Raw genomic sequence first — 18,344 nt, 5'->3', positions numbered from 1 at the left:
CGCCGTATTGCAAGTCCTTTTTAGTTGACGCCACTTTGGTGACTTGCGAGTCAATGATGATGAAGAACACACAATACCCAGCCATCACGAGGCAGAGAAAATCCCTAACCCCGCTGGGAATCAAACCCGGACCCCGTGCGCCGGAAGCGATAACACTATAGCAGTACCATGAGCTGCGGACAATTCATGAGAGACTGGTGGGGACGGACGGACGTGCGCGCGCGCCCCCAAACACACACACACACACACAAATGCTTGATTTGAGTGCCAGGTGAATAGTTGGCTCGCCTTATGTTTTTGTTTCCTGCTTATAGTTTGTAGTACCATTATAAAACACAAATTTTAATATTCTTAGAAAATTTTTAATATTCAAACGTCAAATTTACAGTACGAAATACGCTGCCTCAAACTTCTGGCAATAATGTAACTGCAGCTGTATAATAAGGCAAAGCACTACAAATTACATCAAAACTGGATATACTACCAACAAGTAATATAAAATAATGACACTAAGTCTTTTGCGAGGATTCACAGCCATTGACAAAACTAAAGTACCATATCTATGACAAGTTTAAAATTGTAAATATACAGTATAAAAAGAACATAACATTAAAGAGCTGAATATACAGAGTAACTATTTGTTCAAATTTGTGTTTTAGTAAAATAATTGTAAAATTTTAGGCATTTAACAGAGGCACCACAAATCTAGCTAAATCAATCACATCTGAAGGCACAAAACAACTGACACATCTGGTACACTTATTTAAACTGCAGAAACTATCCTCATGCTTAATAACACAATGTTTCAAGCTCTGAATAGTTTAACAAGAATATATGCTTTAAACAAAACTTCGTAACAAATCTCAGATTCTTCTCTTCAAAAATCGAAACATTAAGAGTAATTATTACCTGAGATTGACAATAAGCATCATTTCAGATATGTCTCATCAAACACCACACACAGAGATAGTCACTGAGTATAGGCCATTACTAAGTTATAAACTTTTTCCTGGCATTTCTAAGAAAACTACAACTTTTCATAAAAATCAGTCTCAGAGCTATAGTATATTAAATACAACATATAAAAAAAATTAATAAAAAAATTGATCCCAACAGTAATCAGACACTTGTCAAATTATTGTTTACAAGCAGTGAGTATTATGTACGAGGATAACATGTATCAGCTGTGCAGATGTCAAATATATTGGTTTCTATACACAGAATTTTTATTTGCATCATCATTCACACACAAGGCTCAATAGCAAAGCACCCTTCAAACAATTGCATTTGCACAGATTTATGAAATGTATTACTATTCACAGAAGGTTTACTAAACTAAGCACTTCTCTACAGGCCGGCAGAGATAACATATACAATTATTGGTAGTGTAGTGCATTTATTGAAATCACACACACACACACACACACACACACACACACACACACACACACACACACACCTAACAGATTCAAAATTTTCATAAAAAAGTACCACCAAAGAGATGACTCCTGGGCTCTTTTTCACATAACACCTTCTATACATACAAGGCAAGTGAGAACTAGATTTTTTATCTTACTTCAATTTATGATTGCACAATATTTTACACTTTTTCATGAGATATGATTATGTTCTATCCTACTTTTGTAAAGACTGCATTGGAGATTCCTGAATTTATCTGCCAACATTTTAACACTGGCAATTTCTCTAACAGTGACAGCACATCAAGCCGCAATCTTCACTGTGCTCATTTAAGACTGTTACACAAATCTCTGTCATGTCATAGGCCTCTACTATGGTTTTTTAAAACACAATTTACCCACACTTGACCATTTAAATATGATACTGCATGTCAGAGTTTCTACATCATCTTGTTACATAATGTAAAATTTGTGTACAAAAGAAAATGTACAATAATGTTCATATTAATTACTATTTTGTGTCACGCATTTTTGATTGAGTTGCCTCCATCTCAGTTCAGATGGTTCTGTGATGACAAGTACATTTCCATCAGGATTATCCATCAACATTCAAACCAGTCACTTCATAACATTTAAATTCACATGCACTAGTAACACAGCATCACACAATAGTGGACAGCAAAATAATGTGTTTGTATCTATTCAAATGACATCAGGTTGGCAGGTAAGGGCTTTTCCTTGGTTCCTTGGGCTGCCTGATGTAGATGGCGAGACCACTGCTGGGCAGCAGAGCGGCTGCCAGCTTTGAACTTATATACATTCCCTGAAACACAACAATAAGAATACACTGAAGATCAGGATCATAGCGTTCTTTGTGCAATATTAAATGAATTGTTACTTATTTGCAGTATATAAATGTCATCCCCAAAATGTCTCATTCCTCAACAGTCTCTACAACCTTTTAACTGTGTCCATTTTATGCCAAATAATGACAAACAAAAATATCAAAAGCAGGGGTACGTACTGTGCTCTCACAATATGATCTTATAAATAAAAAACTTTACCCAATAGAAAATGGTGGAAAGAGAATGTAAACAGGGAAAATGGAAGAATTAACATAAAATTGTAATTGGACAAGATTGGAAAAGAAGAAATACACATTTCAAATTGCATGAAAAGGAAAATATCATTCAAAATTTGTGAAATTCACATTGGAACAGATGGGCTGGGCTGTAGATATTTACAGAATGCACAACTCCACACACCACCAACATACGTACACAAAGATAAACAACAGAACCCCATCTCTCTTCTCCCCTGAAGAAAGAACTTTAGTTGAAAATGTAGGAATACTGTTACTTTCATGAACTGAAGTTGCACCTACTGAGGGTATGTAATGGTCACTCACCTGTTTGTGTATTTAACATTTTATATACTATTTGTCAACACAAACAAGATTTTAAAAAGTGAGAAACATAATTTTTACTTTTAAGTAATTCTTAAAAATTCACATGCAATTCACCTTTTTCATGGTCTGTGAGCTGAAAAACATCTTGTTGGAATGGATTGTCACCCAGCACAACTGACCACCCATCAACAGATACCATTTTACAAGGTTCTCCTTTGAAGTCTGATCTCTCACTTCTGTAAAAAAAAAAAAATGGGAATTTACAAATGAATTATGAAGCTAGTATGAAAGTTAAAGATCTTATGCATTTGTGAGCACAAACAAAACAGGATACACAGGAGAATTACACGAACTTGCTGCTGACATCTTAATTAACAGGATTTGCTACCATGTTACAAGAGTTTTTAAATAAATGTAAAGTTATCTATGCCACACATATCATTAAAATTGAGTGCAGATTTCGGTTTGATTTAACTCTGAACTGCAATTCATTTATTGGTAAATTGTATTAAGAGAGCATAAATTACGTGCATTTCTTAATACTTCACACCAGTTACCAGTGAGAGGTGAGGATTTGCAACCCATCAAAAGAAAGCTAAGATAATGTTTCTTTTATCCATTATGGATATTGTAGAACACCGTGATTGTACATTAACTGAATATAAATACAGATAACTGCACCACCCTATTATGAAATATTTGTTTATTTCCATTAATTAGTTTTTGAGTTGTTTGAGTCTTATCTTTAGATAAGGCAATGCAGAAGTTACATATTCATGTTATTAGTGCAGTTCTGGAAGAAATACATGTTAGTTGTACACTTTATCAAAAACAAACGTCTTTATAATAGTAACTAAATTTTCTCGAAGTGCTTGGCAGAAAATGATAATTTTCAACAGGAAACACTTCCTAATCACCTGAAAATTATATCTGGTCTCTAAAACCAGCTTTTCCCTCCTTACCTCAATGTCCTAGAAAGCTGAAAGGCAGTTCATGACCAAAGAAATATAATTTTGCAAAACATTAGAAGTGTTTCCTACTTGATATTCAAATGTTTTTACTTACAACCCATACTTCCAATACTGCTGCAGTAAGTAAATAAATTCATTTTTAGACAACTTCCCATATAACCTTCTGTTACAGAGGAGAAACCTCTAGCACCTAGCATCATGCTACAAACATGAAAAGGTAACTTCTACAGTGTAGGAAAAGACAGATTGCTATTTACCATAAAGAAGACACATTAAATTGGAGACTGGCAACAATTAAATGACACCTACACAAAGCTTTCAGCAAGCTTACTTGTGTGTATGAATGGTGTGTGTTTCCCTTTTGTTGATAAAGGCTGTTGCTGGATGCTTTGTGTGTGTTAATTGTGGTTGTCTGCAACTTAACATGTCTTCTTTGCAGTAAGTAGCAATCTATCTTTTCCTACATTGTTGACATTCCTACCTGGAGTTTCCATTGGCTGAAAATGTAACTTTTGAATGTCTCTTATGAAGGGTAGTCTGAAAAGGCTCAAAAACTAATTCATGGAAATAAGGAAATATTTCGTAAGTGGCCAGTCTGCATATTTATATAGACTGACTGTATTCAGACTGTGATATAGTTATTTCCAGACTAGGTCAAGCTATCTTCAGTTTGTCCTGGTTATCTATGAATGGGCAATTAAGAATCTCTGAACAAAGCAGATACAATGTTTTTAAGTATTTATTAAATGTGACTTTACATATTGTGCCTTTTTTTTGGGTGGGTGGGGGTGGGGGTGGGGGGGTAAAACAAATAAATTACTGCTCCTTTTGTGTTCTCTTTTGGTATCAACCCTTCATGTCCTTTCACTTTCTTTCATATGCTGTATATTTTGTGACTTTCTTTCATATGCTGTATATTTTGTGAGTAATAGTGTCATGCTTGTTCAACAAGTACTAAAGTAATAAGACCCCAGTTTTTGATATTGACACATAATTATTAGTTTTCTGTATTTCCAGAATAACAGTAAAGTGATTAATAAAACTAATATTTTCAAATCTATTTTAATGTTCTTATTTTGCGTATTCTGACATGCAGCATATTAGTTAAATTTACTGACAAAAATTATCAATTTTTGAAAATATAATGTAAATAATGACCTAGGGTATTTACAAATGTCTGCTTGTGTCTGTATATGTGTGTGTGTGTGTGTGTGTGTGTGTGTGTGTGTGTGTGTGTGTGTGTGTGTGTGTGTTTGTCTATCAACATGCCAACACTTTCGTTTGGTAAGTTATATCATCTTTGTTCTTAGATATATTTTTCCCACGTGGAATGTTTCCCTCTATTATATTCATATCAAATAATGTAATTGATATCAATATAATAGAGGGAAACATTCCTCGTGGGAAAAATATATCTAGAAACAAAGATAATGTGACTTACCGAACGAAAGTGCTGGCACGTCGATAGAAAGCTTGAATTTTGTGTGTGTGTTTGTGTTTGTTTGTGTGTCTATCGACGTGCCAGCACTTTCGTTCGGTAAGTCACATTATCTTTGTTTTTAAATAATGTAATTGGATAGATAATCTACTTGCCAAGTGGCAGCAGGAGAACACACATATAAAGTTATTTAAATCTGCAAACTTGTGGAGCCAGTGGCTCCTCCTCCTGACAAAGGTTGAAGGTAGATGAAGAGTTGTATAGGAAAAGGACTGGAGTGGTTTAGAAAATGGGGAGTTCAGAAAAGTCGCTCAGAACCCCTGACCTGGAGTTCTGGGCAACTTTTCCAAACAATCACGATTTCATAAGTTTCACCAGTCCTTTTCCTTCACCCATTTTCCTTTCCCTTCTGGCCTTCTGGAAGAAGGAGACACTGGCTCCAAAAGTTTGCTCTCCTGCTAACACTTTGTGAGTAGATTTTTTATTTGTCCAATTACATCATAATTATATTTACTTTTATTCAGTTTGCTTTTCTTTATGTAGGCTCCTTCTTAAACTGAACAAATGGAATGTTAATATAAGGCAAGAATACCATTAGCCATACACTCTCCCCCAAGCGACTGAATCCCTCAAATGCATCAATGATGCCAACTATCTAACAACTTGTACAATCCCAGACCAAAATTGAAGCACCATTACTTAAAAGGAATTCTAGTACCAAGGGTGATTTAGTTTAATACAATAATAGCACATTCTTACCCTTTAAATGATTTAGGCGGGTAATACACGAGGGAGTTAGACCACAACTGAACCCAGTAACGCTGCCACGATGAGACAGCTGGCTTCCGACCATCCTTTAACACAGTTTTTCGCCTGAGGCAACCTTGTATTGTATAATGAGATCCAGCTTCCTGGCAGAACTCATCAGAATCTGTTGACACTATAGACCTGAAATTGAAGAACTTTCATGGACTTTTCAAGAAAGTTAACTGCTAAGTAACACTAAATGTTCAAACAAATGAAGAAATTGTTTGTTATCAAATAATGAATATCATTGCTACATTATCAGTATCAGTGTATAATTTTGTCCACGACAGTCCATGTAACTTAATATTCAAAATCATCTTCATAGATATTAAACAATAATTACAGTAAAATCTGTTTTAACTGCTTAATCTGTTTTAACTGCTTAATCTGTTTCATGGTTCATTAACTTTCAAAACTTGTAAATTGTGCTTCTATCAATACAGAAATCTTCAGTATAAAATATCTACTCAGTTTCACCCACTTGAAAGAGACTTTCTCCGCATTTGGCACAATATGATAAAGTACTTGCTTTGAATAAACCAATGATTCATTATTACATTATTAGCATGGCACTGTACTTGTACTACTAAAACAAGCTCTAAATATCTATCACAAGGAAAAGTAACAAGTGAGTACTAACTATATTCTATATCAATGAGGTTGTCTACCAGGTGCAAAGAAATTAACAGATAGTGTATGAGGTGTGTCAGACTTCTTGCAACTCTCCAGCTTTGATTTCTGGGAAGTAGACAGTACTACACTACCACGATCTCAATAATGTTTAACAAAGTCTTGGATGCATACCATTATTGTTTCATTAGTAAGTCACTTAATTCCACTGTCAGGAACCGGTCTCAATTTTTTGTTTTTAAGAAATAAGTAATTTCATGAAGACTTACTTTACTGAGAAGTTTTGTTTTTATTATGACAGTAAACAGTGCTTTCCTGTGAAAGTCCCAGTAACCAATGAATTTTTTTTTAATGCCTTAACATTTGCATAAGTAACTCTGTTTTTGTTTTTCATTTTTTGCACTCACGGAATTTAACTGTGGAAATGATGTTCGCTAAAACTCAGTTTTAACAAATACCACATTGTCTTCTAAACTTACAATCCACTCCAGACTCAGGTGTGGCACAGAAACTGATTTTACTTTTAAGATGTCAATATTTATTAATTCTGGTGTCACTCACCCACATCTATGCAGTAATGTTTGACCTTCTTCATCTTCCAAGTCTACCTCCTTGTGGCAGCCATTGCCTTTAGGTGACTGTTGTTGCTGCTGTTGCTGTTGCTGCTGCTGCTGCTGTTGTTGAAGCTGTTCCTCAATGACAGAATCGTCAAGGAGATTTCTTGATTTCAGTGCTATGTCCTCATCTTCACTGAATGGTATCCCATGTGACTGTTTGTTGAAGATGCTGAAACAACCAAACAATAGTGTTATAGCACTTCTTAGGTTCTGTTTTAAATGACTACTTGTGTCAGGAAAAACCTTCCATTGTATGTAATTACATGTTTCGACAAACATTATTCCAACTCTTCCTGCAGTTCCCAGAAGTATATCACTAACCGTTATCCCTGCACACAGTGTCTTTCATTATTGATACAAAATCATTATGGCTGTACTAGGTGTCCATTACAGAATGATGTAGTCCCCTACTCAGTTTGTAGATATTTCTTAAGGAAATTATTGTGTTGTGTTCTATTTCGTCTTTACTCAGAAGGAACAATAAAAACTGATGCAGTCACTTTATGTAACTTTCAAAGTTAAAATATTACTAAATCATTAATGGTGCATTTTCGGGTGTTCTGCTGGGTTGTTGTTTTCACTTCACCCACAGTATTTTGTGGACCGACACAGGCATTTTTTTCAGGTGTTGCAAGTTTTGCTGTTAGGTGTACTCACTGTCTGGGCTCCAACTTTACAGTGAACTATTGTTTGTCTCTTGCCACTATTTAGAGCCAATTTCTATTTGCGATGGCCGATACATTCTGTAATGCTTTCTTATTTCAATTTTATGCACAATACACGATTAGTATGTGGCCAACATATTTGTGTTGTGGTCACATGCAACAGAAAAGCTTTAAGGGTTCCAGGAACATCGAGACTTTATCCACTGTAATACAAAAACACAAATTCTCTCAGTGTTTTCCAGCTCTGGTGGATGCAAAAACAGATGGTGAGATTTTAATAAATTGAATTCTGAACCCCCAAGTTTTATTTAAATTTGTAACTTTTGTCCCTGTTTACTAGGTTTTCTGACATCATTTTCGTTGTCTTCTGAATTACATTGTCCCAGAAACAGCATTTGCACCACAATACTAGTCTCATCATATTTCATATCATGATCATATTTCAGGCAGTGCTCCGTACCAGCCGATTTGCTTCATTGTTTTAGTCGAGTGTGTCGCCGATGTTTCTTGTATCTTCCTTCCACTGGTCTGACAATCTGCCCCCATATAAAATAGGACACATTCACATGGAATGTGATATGCACGCGGTCTCTATTGACCAAGAGCATCTTTATTATCATCAAGAATGCTTTTTGTGGTAGATGAATGGAGTAGAATACACTGGATGCCATGCTTCTGTAGAAGTCTACCAATTTTTCTGGATATTCGGCCAGCATAAGGTATGTAAGTGAGTTTTAGCTTCTCTTCCTCAGTACAAGCCTCAAACTTTTTCTTAGGCATTATTAATTTTTACTGTATCACACAATCAATCTGATGATCTTACTACCCATTCCTTCAGAACATTTACACATAATTTTTGTAATTCTTTGGCAATGCGTGCTCTGTCTGAAAGTGTTCAAACTCTATGGCTTATAGTCTCTGGCACCAAATTTTTTTGTGACAGGTAGTGATGGCTCAAGAAGTGGACACAGGGGTCAGTTATGCCGAAGTTTTCCACATACAGCTTGACCCAGGGATCCATTGAGTCTTAACAAACGTGTCAAGAAAGGTATTTTTTTTTCCTTCCCCCCCCCCCCCCCCCAAGATCCATCATGAATTTTACATTACATGCACAGAGTTTAAATGCACCTGGAACCATTTAAGTTTTTCCACTCCATGTGACCCCGACACAAATGTGCTGTCCATATTGATCGTATATTGTGCATAAAATTGAAACAACAGCTTAACAGGACACACAGAAGCACACCATTAATATATCATGCCCAGAAAGATTAACAAACATCCATCATAAATGTGTAGATTAGGAATACATTAAAGAATTATTCTAAACAATTCATGACTGCTACAACTTCCCATGCACACAAGCATGCACCATGCAGAAAACAAACACCAACAATGATGAAAACAACAAAAGCAGACTCATAAAAATGGCAACAAAAATGAATTCAAATGGCTGTGGACATAGAAGCCACATATTTGATTAAATGAGAAACTGTCAATGGATGGATTATGAGGAATGAAAACAACGGACAACATCTACAATTGTTATGGTAATAGCAATGTGTGAGAGGTGCTTAGTGATAAAATAGCTATCATTCAAAATATTTCCATGACTGTATGGGAATGAAACAATAATTATTTGTCATGATTAAAAACAATATATTATTTCATTTTCACTAAGCCAGAAGGACAATGACAATGGTCGCATTTTAAGACAATATGAAAATACCCTGCTACTGGCTGTATACAGATTCCTCTGACCGTTATCTTTTGACAGCAGAGGCAGGGATCGAGAGTTGACTTAAAAGGGGAAAAAAAAATCCTTTTGTTTACAGTTTCCTGAAAGAGTGATAAAGAGAGAATACACATAATATAGCACATAATGAGTCACTAGGTATGGCCTAGTACAGAATGAGTCACTAGGAATGGCCATAGAATGTAAAAAGCATGAAAAAATTACCTACTCATATTTACTGAGCTGTATCGTAAGCAATCTATGATGCAATGACATTTCTGTTACACAGTATCATGCATAAGCAAACAAATGTACGAGGCATAAATGTGGGCAAAGAGATGTGCAGTATGAAATGTGACACAGACAAGATGGGCCGAGCAAAAACTCACCCACTAGGAACCCAGCCTGTCAGCTGATGTTGCTGTTTGTGGAAGTTACGAGGAAGGCTTGTGCTACGGAATCTGGTGAACAGATGACACACCTTCACTCAAGAGGAACTGCATTTAAGTATAGCACAATTGTTACTAAGGAAAGTTATTCAAATGACAACTAGACACAAGATTCTTAATTTTCAAACAACTCCCTCTTAGAACTAAAAGAAAGTCTTGTCCTATGAAGCACATGAGTGAATAAATCAGACTGTAAAGCCACCTCTAGAAACGTGTAAATAAAAAGGAGAGAATGCATATCATGCATCACACATATGCAAGTCACACTGTAAATATGAGTTTAAGCAGATTCAAAAAATGTTTATGAAAATAAATACAAGCCAAAAATTAAGTTGATTAAGCACATGACAAACATTTAGATTGGGTACACAAAATTTAGGGCCTAACTGTTCCCTTTTTTCAGTCATTTGACTGTGTGATATATTGAAATTGCTAATACTAAGTTCAAATTAACATCTCAGTACTAGTCATTAAGTTAATAAATAAGAGTGAATAAATACCAATTAGCTCTATTTTTCCACTTTTCCCCTACGAAGGAAATAACAAAAAAACCTGACGTGTCACATTAATAACTGTTTTTTGTCGTGGTAGACTACATGTAGCCATGCTTATTTCGATTATTATTTGGAATGTGTGTATCTTTCTATCTTTCCATGTCAAGTTACTGGATATCCAACTGATATGTACCACCTTGTCACATTAACGTGACCAGCTGTGACCTGTGGCCCCTGGTGCCTGTGGCCCGTGGTGCACCACAGTTTCCTTGACACCTGTTTTGGATAGTGCCATTTTGCCATGCACAATATACTTTAACCACGGCAGTAGGTGAACACTTTATAAACTTAGCCATTTCGGAAATGCTTCCCACTTTTGGCCTTAAAGCTAGTGAATATGCCCTTTTGAATCACTCCATTTCTGCATTACGACAATGACTGCACCATTGTTCATGTCCCCTCATACAATCTCCACTGATAGTGCTGCCACCTACCCTCTGAACGTGGTTACCACGCATTGATGTCGAATGTATGTGGTGGTCCCATTAATGTGACTGGACTGTGTGCTTCAGTGTTAGCTAATACATGAATATATTGCCAATATTCAGTACTGTTCACCTTGGTTTGTTTTACTTCAACGTAATTTTGTTATGATCCCATTTCTTCTTCTTCTTCTTCTTCTTCTTCTTGGAAGTGGTGTTACTCTCATTTATATTGATAGTATCATCTGTAAACCTGGCCATTGGAACTGTGATAGAAACATACACAGCACTATTTTTCAGTGATTTGTTTCTTTATTTGCCTGGTGCTATATGCTACCTGATTTGATTTTTTCGTCATATCTGTTTGTCAGTGAGTGTCAAGCAGCTTACACACACACACACACACACACACACACACACACACACACACACACACACACACACACACAGGGAGGGGGGAAATGGGAGAGAGGGGGGAAGGGGGGAGAGGGGGGGAAGGGGTGTAGGTGTGTGTGTGTGTGTGTGTGTGTGTGTGTGTGTGTGTGTGTGTGTGTGTGTGTGTGTGTGTGTGTGTGTGTGTGTGTTTTAAGAGACGAATTAGTTGATTTATAAAAGTAACACAAATGTCCTTTAAAGTAATACTACGAAACACAATTAGAAAAAACTAAAATAAATAAAATTGTACAGATATTACTTTGTATTTTTAATCTCACTGTGTGTAAACATGCATGCATTTATAATATAGATGCTAGGGTGGCATTACTGGTTAAGGAGACAATGTGGATACGGATGAATAACAGAGTACAGAAAAAGCTGGAATATTTACTTTGCAGCAGGTTATTCAGATACTGTTCTCCTGCATTTTTCTGTGGATTTCAATGCTCTTATCAGCAATGCCATTCATGCATACCTCATAGGTCACTTAACAACTTCAACATGCTGTAACCATTCTTTCACTCCCTTCCAAACTGTCCAGATGCTATTTTCTGTAACTTGAACTAGCTTGATGAAAATGTTTAACTGTCAATGTGGACATAAACTGATATATATGAAGCTATACACCATAGATAGTACACAGAAGTACAAGCCAGAGATGTTTAATTGGAACAAAAGAACCTTTGTGACTCTACAAAAGATCACCAGATCAGTGTCAAAGAGAAGTGCCATCATTAGTCATGATATAGCTCAAGTAGGGGGTTATCTATTGCTAACAGAAGGAACACTACTGGTGTCTTTCCCTGCCAAATATCAATGACTGTGTAATGTGTATTAGCAACCTAATCCCAGTAATACCCTAATACTTGTGTACATGGATACAGAAAGGCTCCCATAAAGCAAATCCAACTGTCCGACAGCCTACATTTTTGCCTTCCCTAACAACTTTCCCCACTTTCAATCAATGAACTAACAGTACCTACTCAATTCTTTTCTGGAAATAAATTAAGCAACAAATTCATTACATACGTGAATGTGATGTTCACAATTTTTAAATCAATGTTTCATGCAAAAGTAGTACTCTTACTCACTTGGTGCCAAGACTTCGACATTTGCGATGAGTGGGCACAAATTTTGATCCAGCTGCAAGCCTCAAGGAGCCTGATGACAACCCTTTAGCAGGTGAGAGGCTAAGTGAAGCCACTGCATCAGAAACTGATTCTTTGGAGCTGGATGAACTTGGAGCAGGAGATGGAGGCTCTAATTTTAGGGACAACCTGCAATTAACAGTTTACCAAAAGTGTCAACACAACCAACAAAAATTTTATTCAAGATAGAGTCTATGCTCTCTTTAGAACACAACATAAAAGAAATGCTTGCAGCAGTTTGATTTCTAAAGTTTGCTAAGAGCAGACGTTGTTGGATGGTAACAATTTATCAGGATTAACACTTTTTAATTTATCCTTTCACATGAGGACATTTACATAAGTTGCTGTACAAATGGAAATTATCAGGAGATATAATGGCCACACTAATGAATTCTGAATGCGTCAAGTGAAAGTTTAACTAAAAAGAAAGAACTTTTTTTCCTTGAGGGAAGTCTTATTTCAACCTTAACTGTCTCATTGTTGTAACTTATTTAGGAAAGATGATATTTTCTTTGGTTATTTAATTGACATCAAAAAACAGCAGTTACACCGCAATGCCATAAAAATGTGGAAATATATCAGTTTATTAAATCAAAATATTTTTTAAACATGATACTGTATAATTCTGAGTGGAATATAAACAAAAAATAACCCCTATTTGCCCATTCAACGACAGTTCAGATTTAATAATTCATAGTCTCTTATATGATATTGGTTTTTCTTTGATGTCACCCAGAAAATTTTGCAAACATTCTGTAAACCTTTCCTAGGACATGTATATTAAATGACCTGAAAACACCAAATGTGAAAAATGTCACCACTATTGTGCGAAATACTTACTTGTACTGATCATCCTCAACAAACTTCTGGAGCTCTTCAATGTACCTGACAGAACGTAAATAAGTCTGTATATGAGGTAGATGCACAAGAGTGGAATAGTCAGACTGCTGATAATTTGATATCACTCTAAGTATATTGTTCATCTTAAGACGGCGTTGCTCAGATTCCATGCCCCCAGAGTGAGGATGTGCCATGTCAATATATGTAAGGTCAGTCAAAAACAATCCTGTAACAAATATAGGACACTATACTTACAGTACTACATTTATGACAGTACACAGAACATTAGAAAAATCAGATATTAAATTAAAGCATGTAAATATTTGCCAAGTGCATGTGAACAGTACCAGAAGATTGTGTAACTACTACAAAGAAAGTATTTCTGGTGTCTACTGAGTAGTACAATTACAAACACTAGATTCCTACTGGATCTATCAAGGCTGTTTCCTGTTTATATTACACAAACAGGTGTTTAGTCTAAATAAACAGAATACAACTAAAGTGGAACTATTTACTACACTTAAGTGCTCTGGTAATAAACATTAACTGTAAACTTTGTCATAAAACAAACAAATCTGAAATGTTGAACTGATCTTAATATGTGGTATTAAAATCCCAGACTTACAAGCACCCATTCAGTAACACTTTTGGGCTATTTTTATTAAGGTTTTATTAAACACATTGTGTACAAGATATGAATTAGTTAACTAAACTTATCGTCAGTTGCACAGTGAGGGAATGACGTGGTGTTCTTCCTTTACTGTATGTGATATGCATAGTAATATCATTCCACAAATGCTGCACTGGCAACTGTTGGTGTGGCTGTAATATTCTTTATTATGCATATCTAGTGGTGTACCCTAATGTCGACTTCTTTCCATTTATCATTTGTCATTGCTGGAGTGTTGAGGGATCCATTATCCCTATCTCTTGCTTTTTACTGCCTATTTTCCACGAGTTTGTGCTTTGTGGGGTTGATTCGGCTACAACATGGCATCTTCAATGTAGAAGGATGTGCCTGCCAAGATGTAAGTTATTCTGTTTTGCATTTATTTTGATACACACAGCACATTTCAGGTAGGCTGACTTGACTCCCTCTAGCCATTTGAGATTTGCGTATGCGTAGTGTTTCCACGTAAGCCGTATGTTGTACAATGCTATGGCCACAAACTTTATTTAGAATAGTATCAGGGCTATTCTTATGGATATCAGACTTAGTTTCTGTATTTCACATGTTGCAGTCATCATTCTTAGTACTGTGTCTTCAGTTCACTTGAAAAAGTAAGGCCTGTCACCAGCAGTGTTATTCCTAGGCATTTGTAATTTATGATTATTTCAAGTTTTTGTTCTCCACAGGTGAATTTGTCGCCGTTTGCCAGGCATCATCCTTTCCTGAATTTCATTGTTTTTATTTTATCCCTATTTATGACAAAGTTGTTTTCCTTGGACCATTCTTCCATTTTGTTAATGGCTTCTTGCAGCAGCATTCAGCCAAATTTCTTACTACTTCTGAATGTAACCTTGGATCACGTCATGTGTGAATACTTTAATATAGTGCAGCTTTTAGTATCTCCCTGCAATATTCCATTCATTCACTGGATTCCTTGGGAATGGGTTAATTCACCATGGATTCTGATTGTGTTTTCTCTGAGGATGCTTGCTATGAACACGAGGACCTGACTTCCTGCAACCAGTACTGGATAAAGTTTCTCCAATACTCTACTCCCAACTGTGTACGTGTAACTTTGGGTTTAGACAGGACTTCGCTAGTAACTGGAGGAGGTTTACCCTGCTTATGTGGTTGGCCTTACAGGAATGAATACTTCCTTATACATACATTTTGACTATCAGCCAGTCTAAGGCACACTTAGCAGGGTTACATAGCTTCATTATATTTATATTTCTTCAGTTAATTTTAACAAAGTAAAATTTCTATTTCTTAGCTAGTAGTTGCATGTCAAGTAATGCGATTATGTCCTCGAAGTTTCTGATCATCTGGTTAAGTTTATTGCAGAAGCCACAGATTTTAATGACAAAGTTTATTTCCCCACTTCCCGTTCTAAACCACTTAATGGTCAAAAATTTATTTCCAAGGCAATTACTATGATGTGATCAGCAGTTGGGTAAAAGTAAATTTATATATTTTGTTGCTACTTTCCTTGGCTATTATACACAAGAACCCTGCTGACATCAAACTGATTACTGACCTCACAGCAAGTTTTTATCATGAAAGAAGCTTAGAAGTGTGCTTAACTTTTCAGATGGATCATTTCTTTGTAGTATCAACTTTCTCCCCACGAAGAATGTTGTCGCATCTGTCTACCACTATTTCACACCCTCCTCTTGTTTTATGAATTTTATCTGTCAGTATTCTTTTACTGCCAATTTCCTTCACAAAATTTTTCTTGATGTAGATGATTACCTTTCTTAGTTCCTTAATGTTGATAAAACATCCACCCATTTCTTGCCCTCATTTTCAGCATATACTTTTATCAGAAGCTAGATAGTATACACTTTTTCCTTTGAGTGTCTCCGCCCCATCTTGGCAAATAGCTATTTTTCTATATTTTGAGTGGCTAAAAATGCAAATGCAAACAGATCCTGAAAGTACACTACAGTTGAAAGTTAACTTACCTAAGTACGGTACACAAGGCAGTTTAAGACTTTCCATATGTTCTCTTAGGTTGCTCCAATTATTTTTATCTGAAAACACCTCTGCAAGACGATCAAATGTCTGTCGTTCTTTCTTTGACAAACATGACCAAGTCTTGGTTAACCTGCAATGTAGACAACAACATCGCATAAATAAAAAGCATCTACCAAATACAAAGGCTATAAATGATGTGCAACATTAACACGATAGTGGAGAGTCCTCGCCAGAATCGAGACAATATTAAGGAGTAAAGGTAACTATTGCCATACAGCTGAAATTCTGAGCAGTAGATGCACGTGCATCTGATCTTCTGTTAACTTCGAGGAACAGCGTTTTCTGAAAGCACAGCAATTAGTTTAACCTTATTTTTATGCTTTCCTGCTACTCAATGCCTAACTATAATGTTAGCAGTTACGTACTAATTTTTGGAAGTCAAGTAACAAAATTTCCATTAACATACTGTGTCTGCATATGGGGTCAAAGAACAGAGTATCAAAACGTTATAAAAACAATCATTAAAACAAACATTATTGGAATTAGGAAAGCTTGATCATGTTTTCATAATCATTTGCAACAAAATAAACTACTGTGATAACTTTCTCCCACTGACCTGTAAAGTGATGCACTCTGCAGGGATGATATGATTGCAAATAGTGAGTGTAAATTGTTAAGATCATATAGTTTCTTTGCTATCCTAATAAAATGAGCAAGAACCTCTGCTCTTTGCTTTGGTGTAGTGCCATTTAAAACTTCTTGTACAGTCCAAAAACTGACCTGAAATAAAATAAAAAAGGTTATTAACATATCTTTCTTAAACAACTTGTAGATTCATGACAACAGCAAATTCTATGGGCAATAAAACAAAAGTTTATTTTTTGTGTATGAGAAAAATACACATCGTGCAAAAATAGAACCATTATATCAAAATATGAAAACCAAGAGAAAACTATCTATTTAATCATAAAATCATTGTGACATGCAGAAGCCAAAACAAATAGATAAGCACAGTAAATTCCTATTTCCTGACAGATAAGAAAACCTAATTAACATCACATGAGGAAACTTCCATACTGATACCACCATCTAAACCATAATGCCAACTGCAAAATCAGTGAGAAGAGGGCTTAAAGTTTGTCATCTGACCTAAATCGAAGTCATCAGAGATAAACCATTAGTACAACTAACAAACACTGCAGCCTTTAGGAGGGAACCTTTCAGAAAATGATCTGAAGAGGTTTAGATTCAGCATGATATCTAATAAGAAACACTGGTCAAGTACCCAACCTCTCTTGAATAAGAGCCTTGTGTTTTGACCACTGTATAACATTGTTCAACTGAGTATTATATGCTTTACAAAAGCAACACTTTCATAAGTGGTGTCATTAGATTACTTTATGGGCCCCACTACTGCAAAAGGGATAGCAAACAAAGAAGCAAAATAAGGAATTGTTTCTCAAATTACTCTTACCTTTTTATGACTGAACTGTAACTGGCAACTTTCATAAGCATGATAATAATTCAACGAAATAATAGGGGCAGATCACTGACTGAATTTGCACAACCGTATGCATTAAAGTAACAAACAAAATTAGTAAGTAATCGAAACTTAAATATAGGTTTTGCTAAACTACAATCATTGTGGATGGGGATAAGAGGAATAGTGAATAATAAATTTAGTCTTACTTGACCTAATATTCAAGTTCAGTTCAAATTAGAATTTTTCTACCTTTTTCACTATCCCCTAAGCAGAAGAGAATTACTTTTCTAAAGACATTAACAACGGCAACACATTACTGTTGTGCAACCACTGTAAGGTAACCCCCACACACTCACACTCACACTCACACTCACACTCACACTCACACTCACACTCACACTCACACTCACACTCACACTCACACTCACACTCACACTCACACTCACACTCACACTCACACTCACACTCACACTCACACTCACACTCACACTCACACTCACACTCACACTCACACTCACACTCACACTCACACTCACACTCACACTCACACTCACACTCACACTCACACTCACACTCACACTCTCTCTCTACTCTCTACTCTACTCTACTCTACTCTACTAGCAACTTCGAAATAAATTTCTCAGTCTTTCAGGAAAATAATTTTTTGTAACTAAAAC

At 35.9% G+C, this 18,344-nt stretch overlaps 1 protein-coding gene across 5 annotated transcripts in view; it reads right to left on the bottom strand.

The window, feature by feature from the left end:
- Positions 1 to 358: 358 nt before the first annotated feature.
- LOC126259335 (ras-specific guanine nucleotide-releasing factor RalGPS2) overlaps positions 359 to 18,344 on the bottom strand; it is a 405,447-nt gene continuing 387,461 nt past the window's right edge. For 4 of the 5 annotated variants that reach the window (XM_049956041.1, XM_049956037.1, XM_049956040.1 and 1 more), the window contains 9 exons: positions 16,801 to 16,964; positions 16,172 to 16,314; positions 13,538 to 13,763; positions 12,641 to 12,826; positions 10,079 to 10,150; positions 7,234 to 7,458; positions 5,995 to 6,183; positions 2,941 to 3,062; positions 359 to 2,241 (listed from right to left, as the gene is read on the bottom strand). In XM_049956041.1, the coding sequence (XP_049811998.1) occupies positions 2,117 to 2,241; positions 2,941 to 3,062; positions 5,995 to 6,183; positions 7,234 to 7,458; positions 10,079 to 10,150; positions 12,641 to 12,826; positions 13,538 to 13,763; positions 16,172 to 16,314; positions 16,801 to 16,964 (1,452 nt within the window). In that variant the 3' untranslated portion in view covers positions 359 to 2,116. The remainder of the gene's footprint in view (positions 2,242 to 2,940; positions 3,063 to 5,994; positions 6,184 to 7,233; positions 7,459 to 10,078; positions 10,151 to 12,640; positions 12,827 to 13,537; positions 13,764 to 16,171; positions 16,315 to 16,800; positions 16,965 to 18,344) is intronic. The other variant, XM_049956038.1, reaches the window with a different exon arrangement.

Source organism: Schistocerca nitens, chromosome 5 (assembly GCF_023898315.1).
Source record: "Schistocerca nitens isolate TAMUIC-IGC-003100 chromosome 5, iqSchNite1.1, whole genome shotgun sequence".
Lineage (NCBI taxonomy): Eukaryota > Metazoa > Arthropoda > Insecta > Orthoptera > Acrididae > Schistocerca > Schistocerca nitens.
The sequence above is the reverse complement of the archived record's forward strand: the minus strand, read 5'-3'. Positions and strand labels throughout refer to the sequence as shown.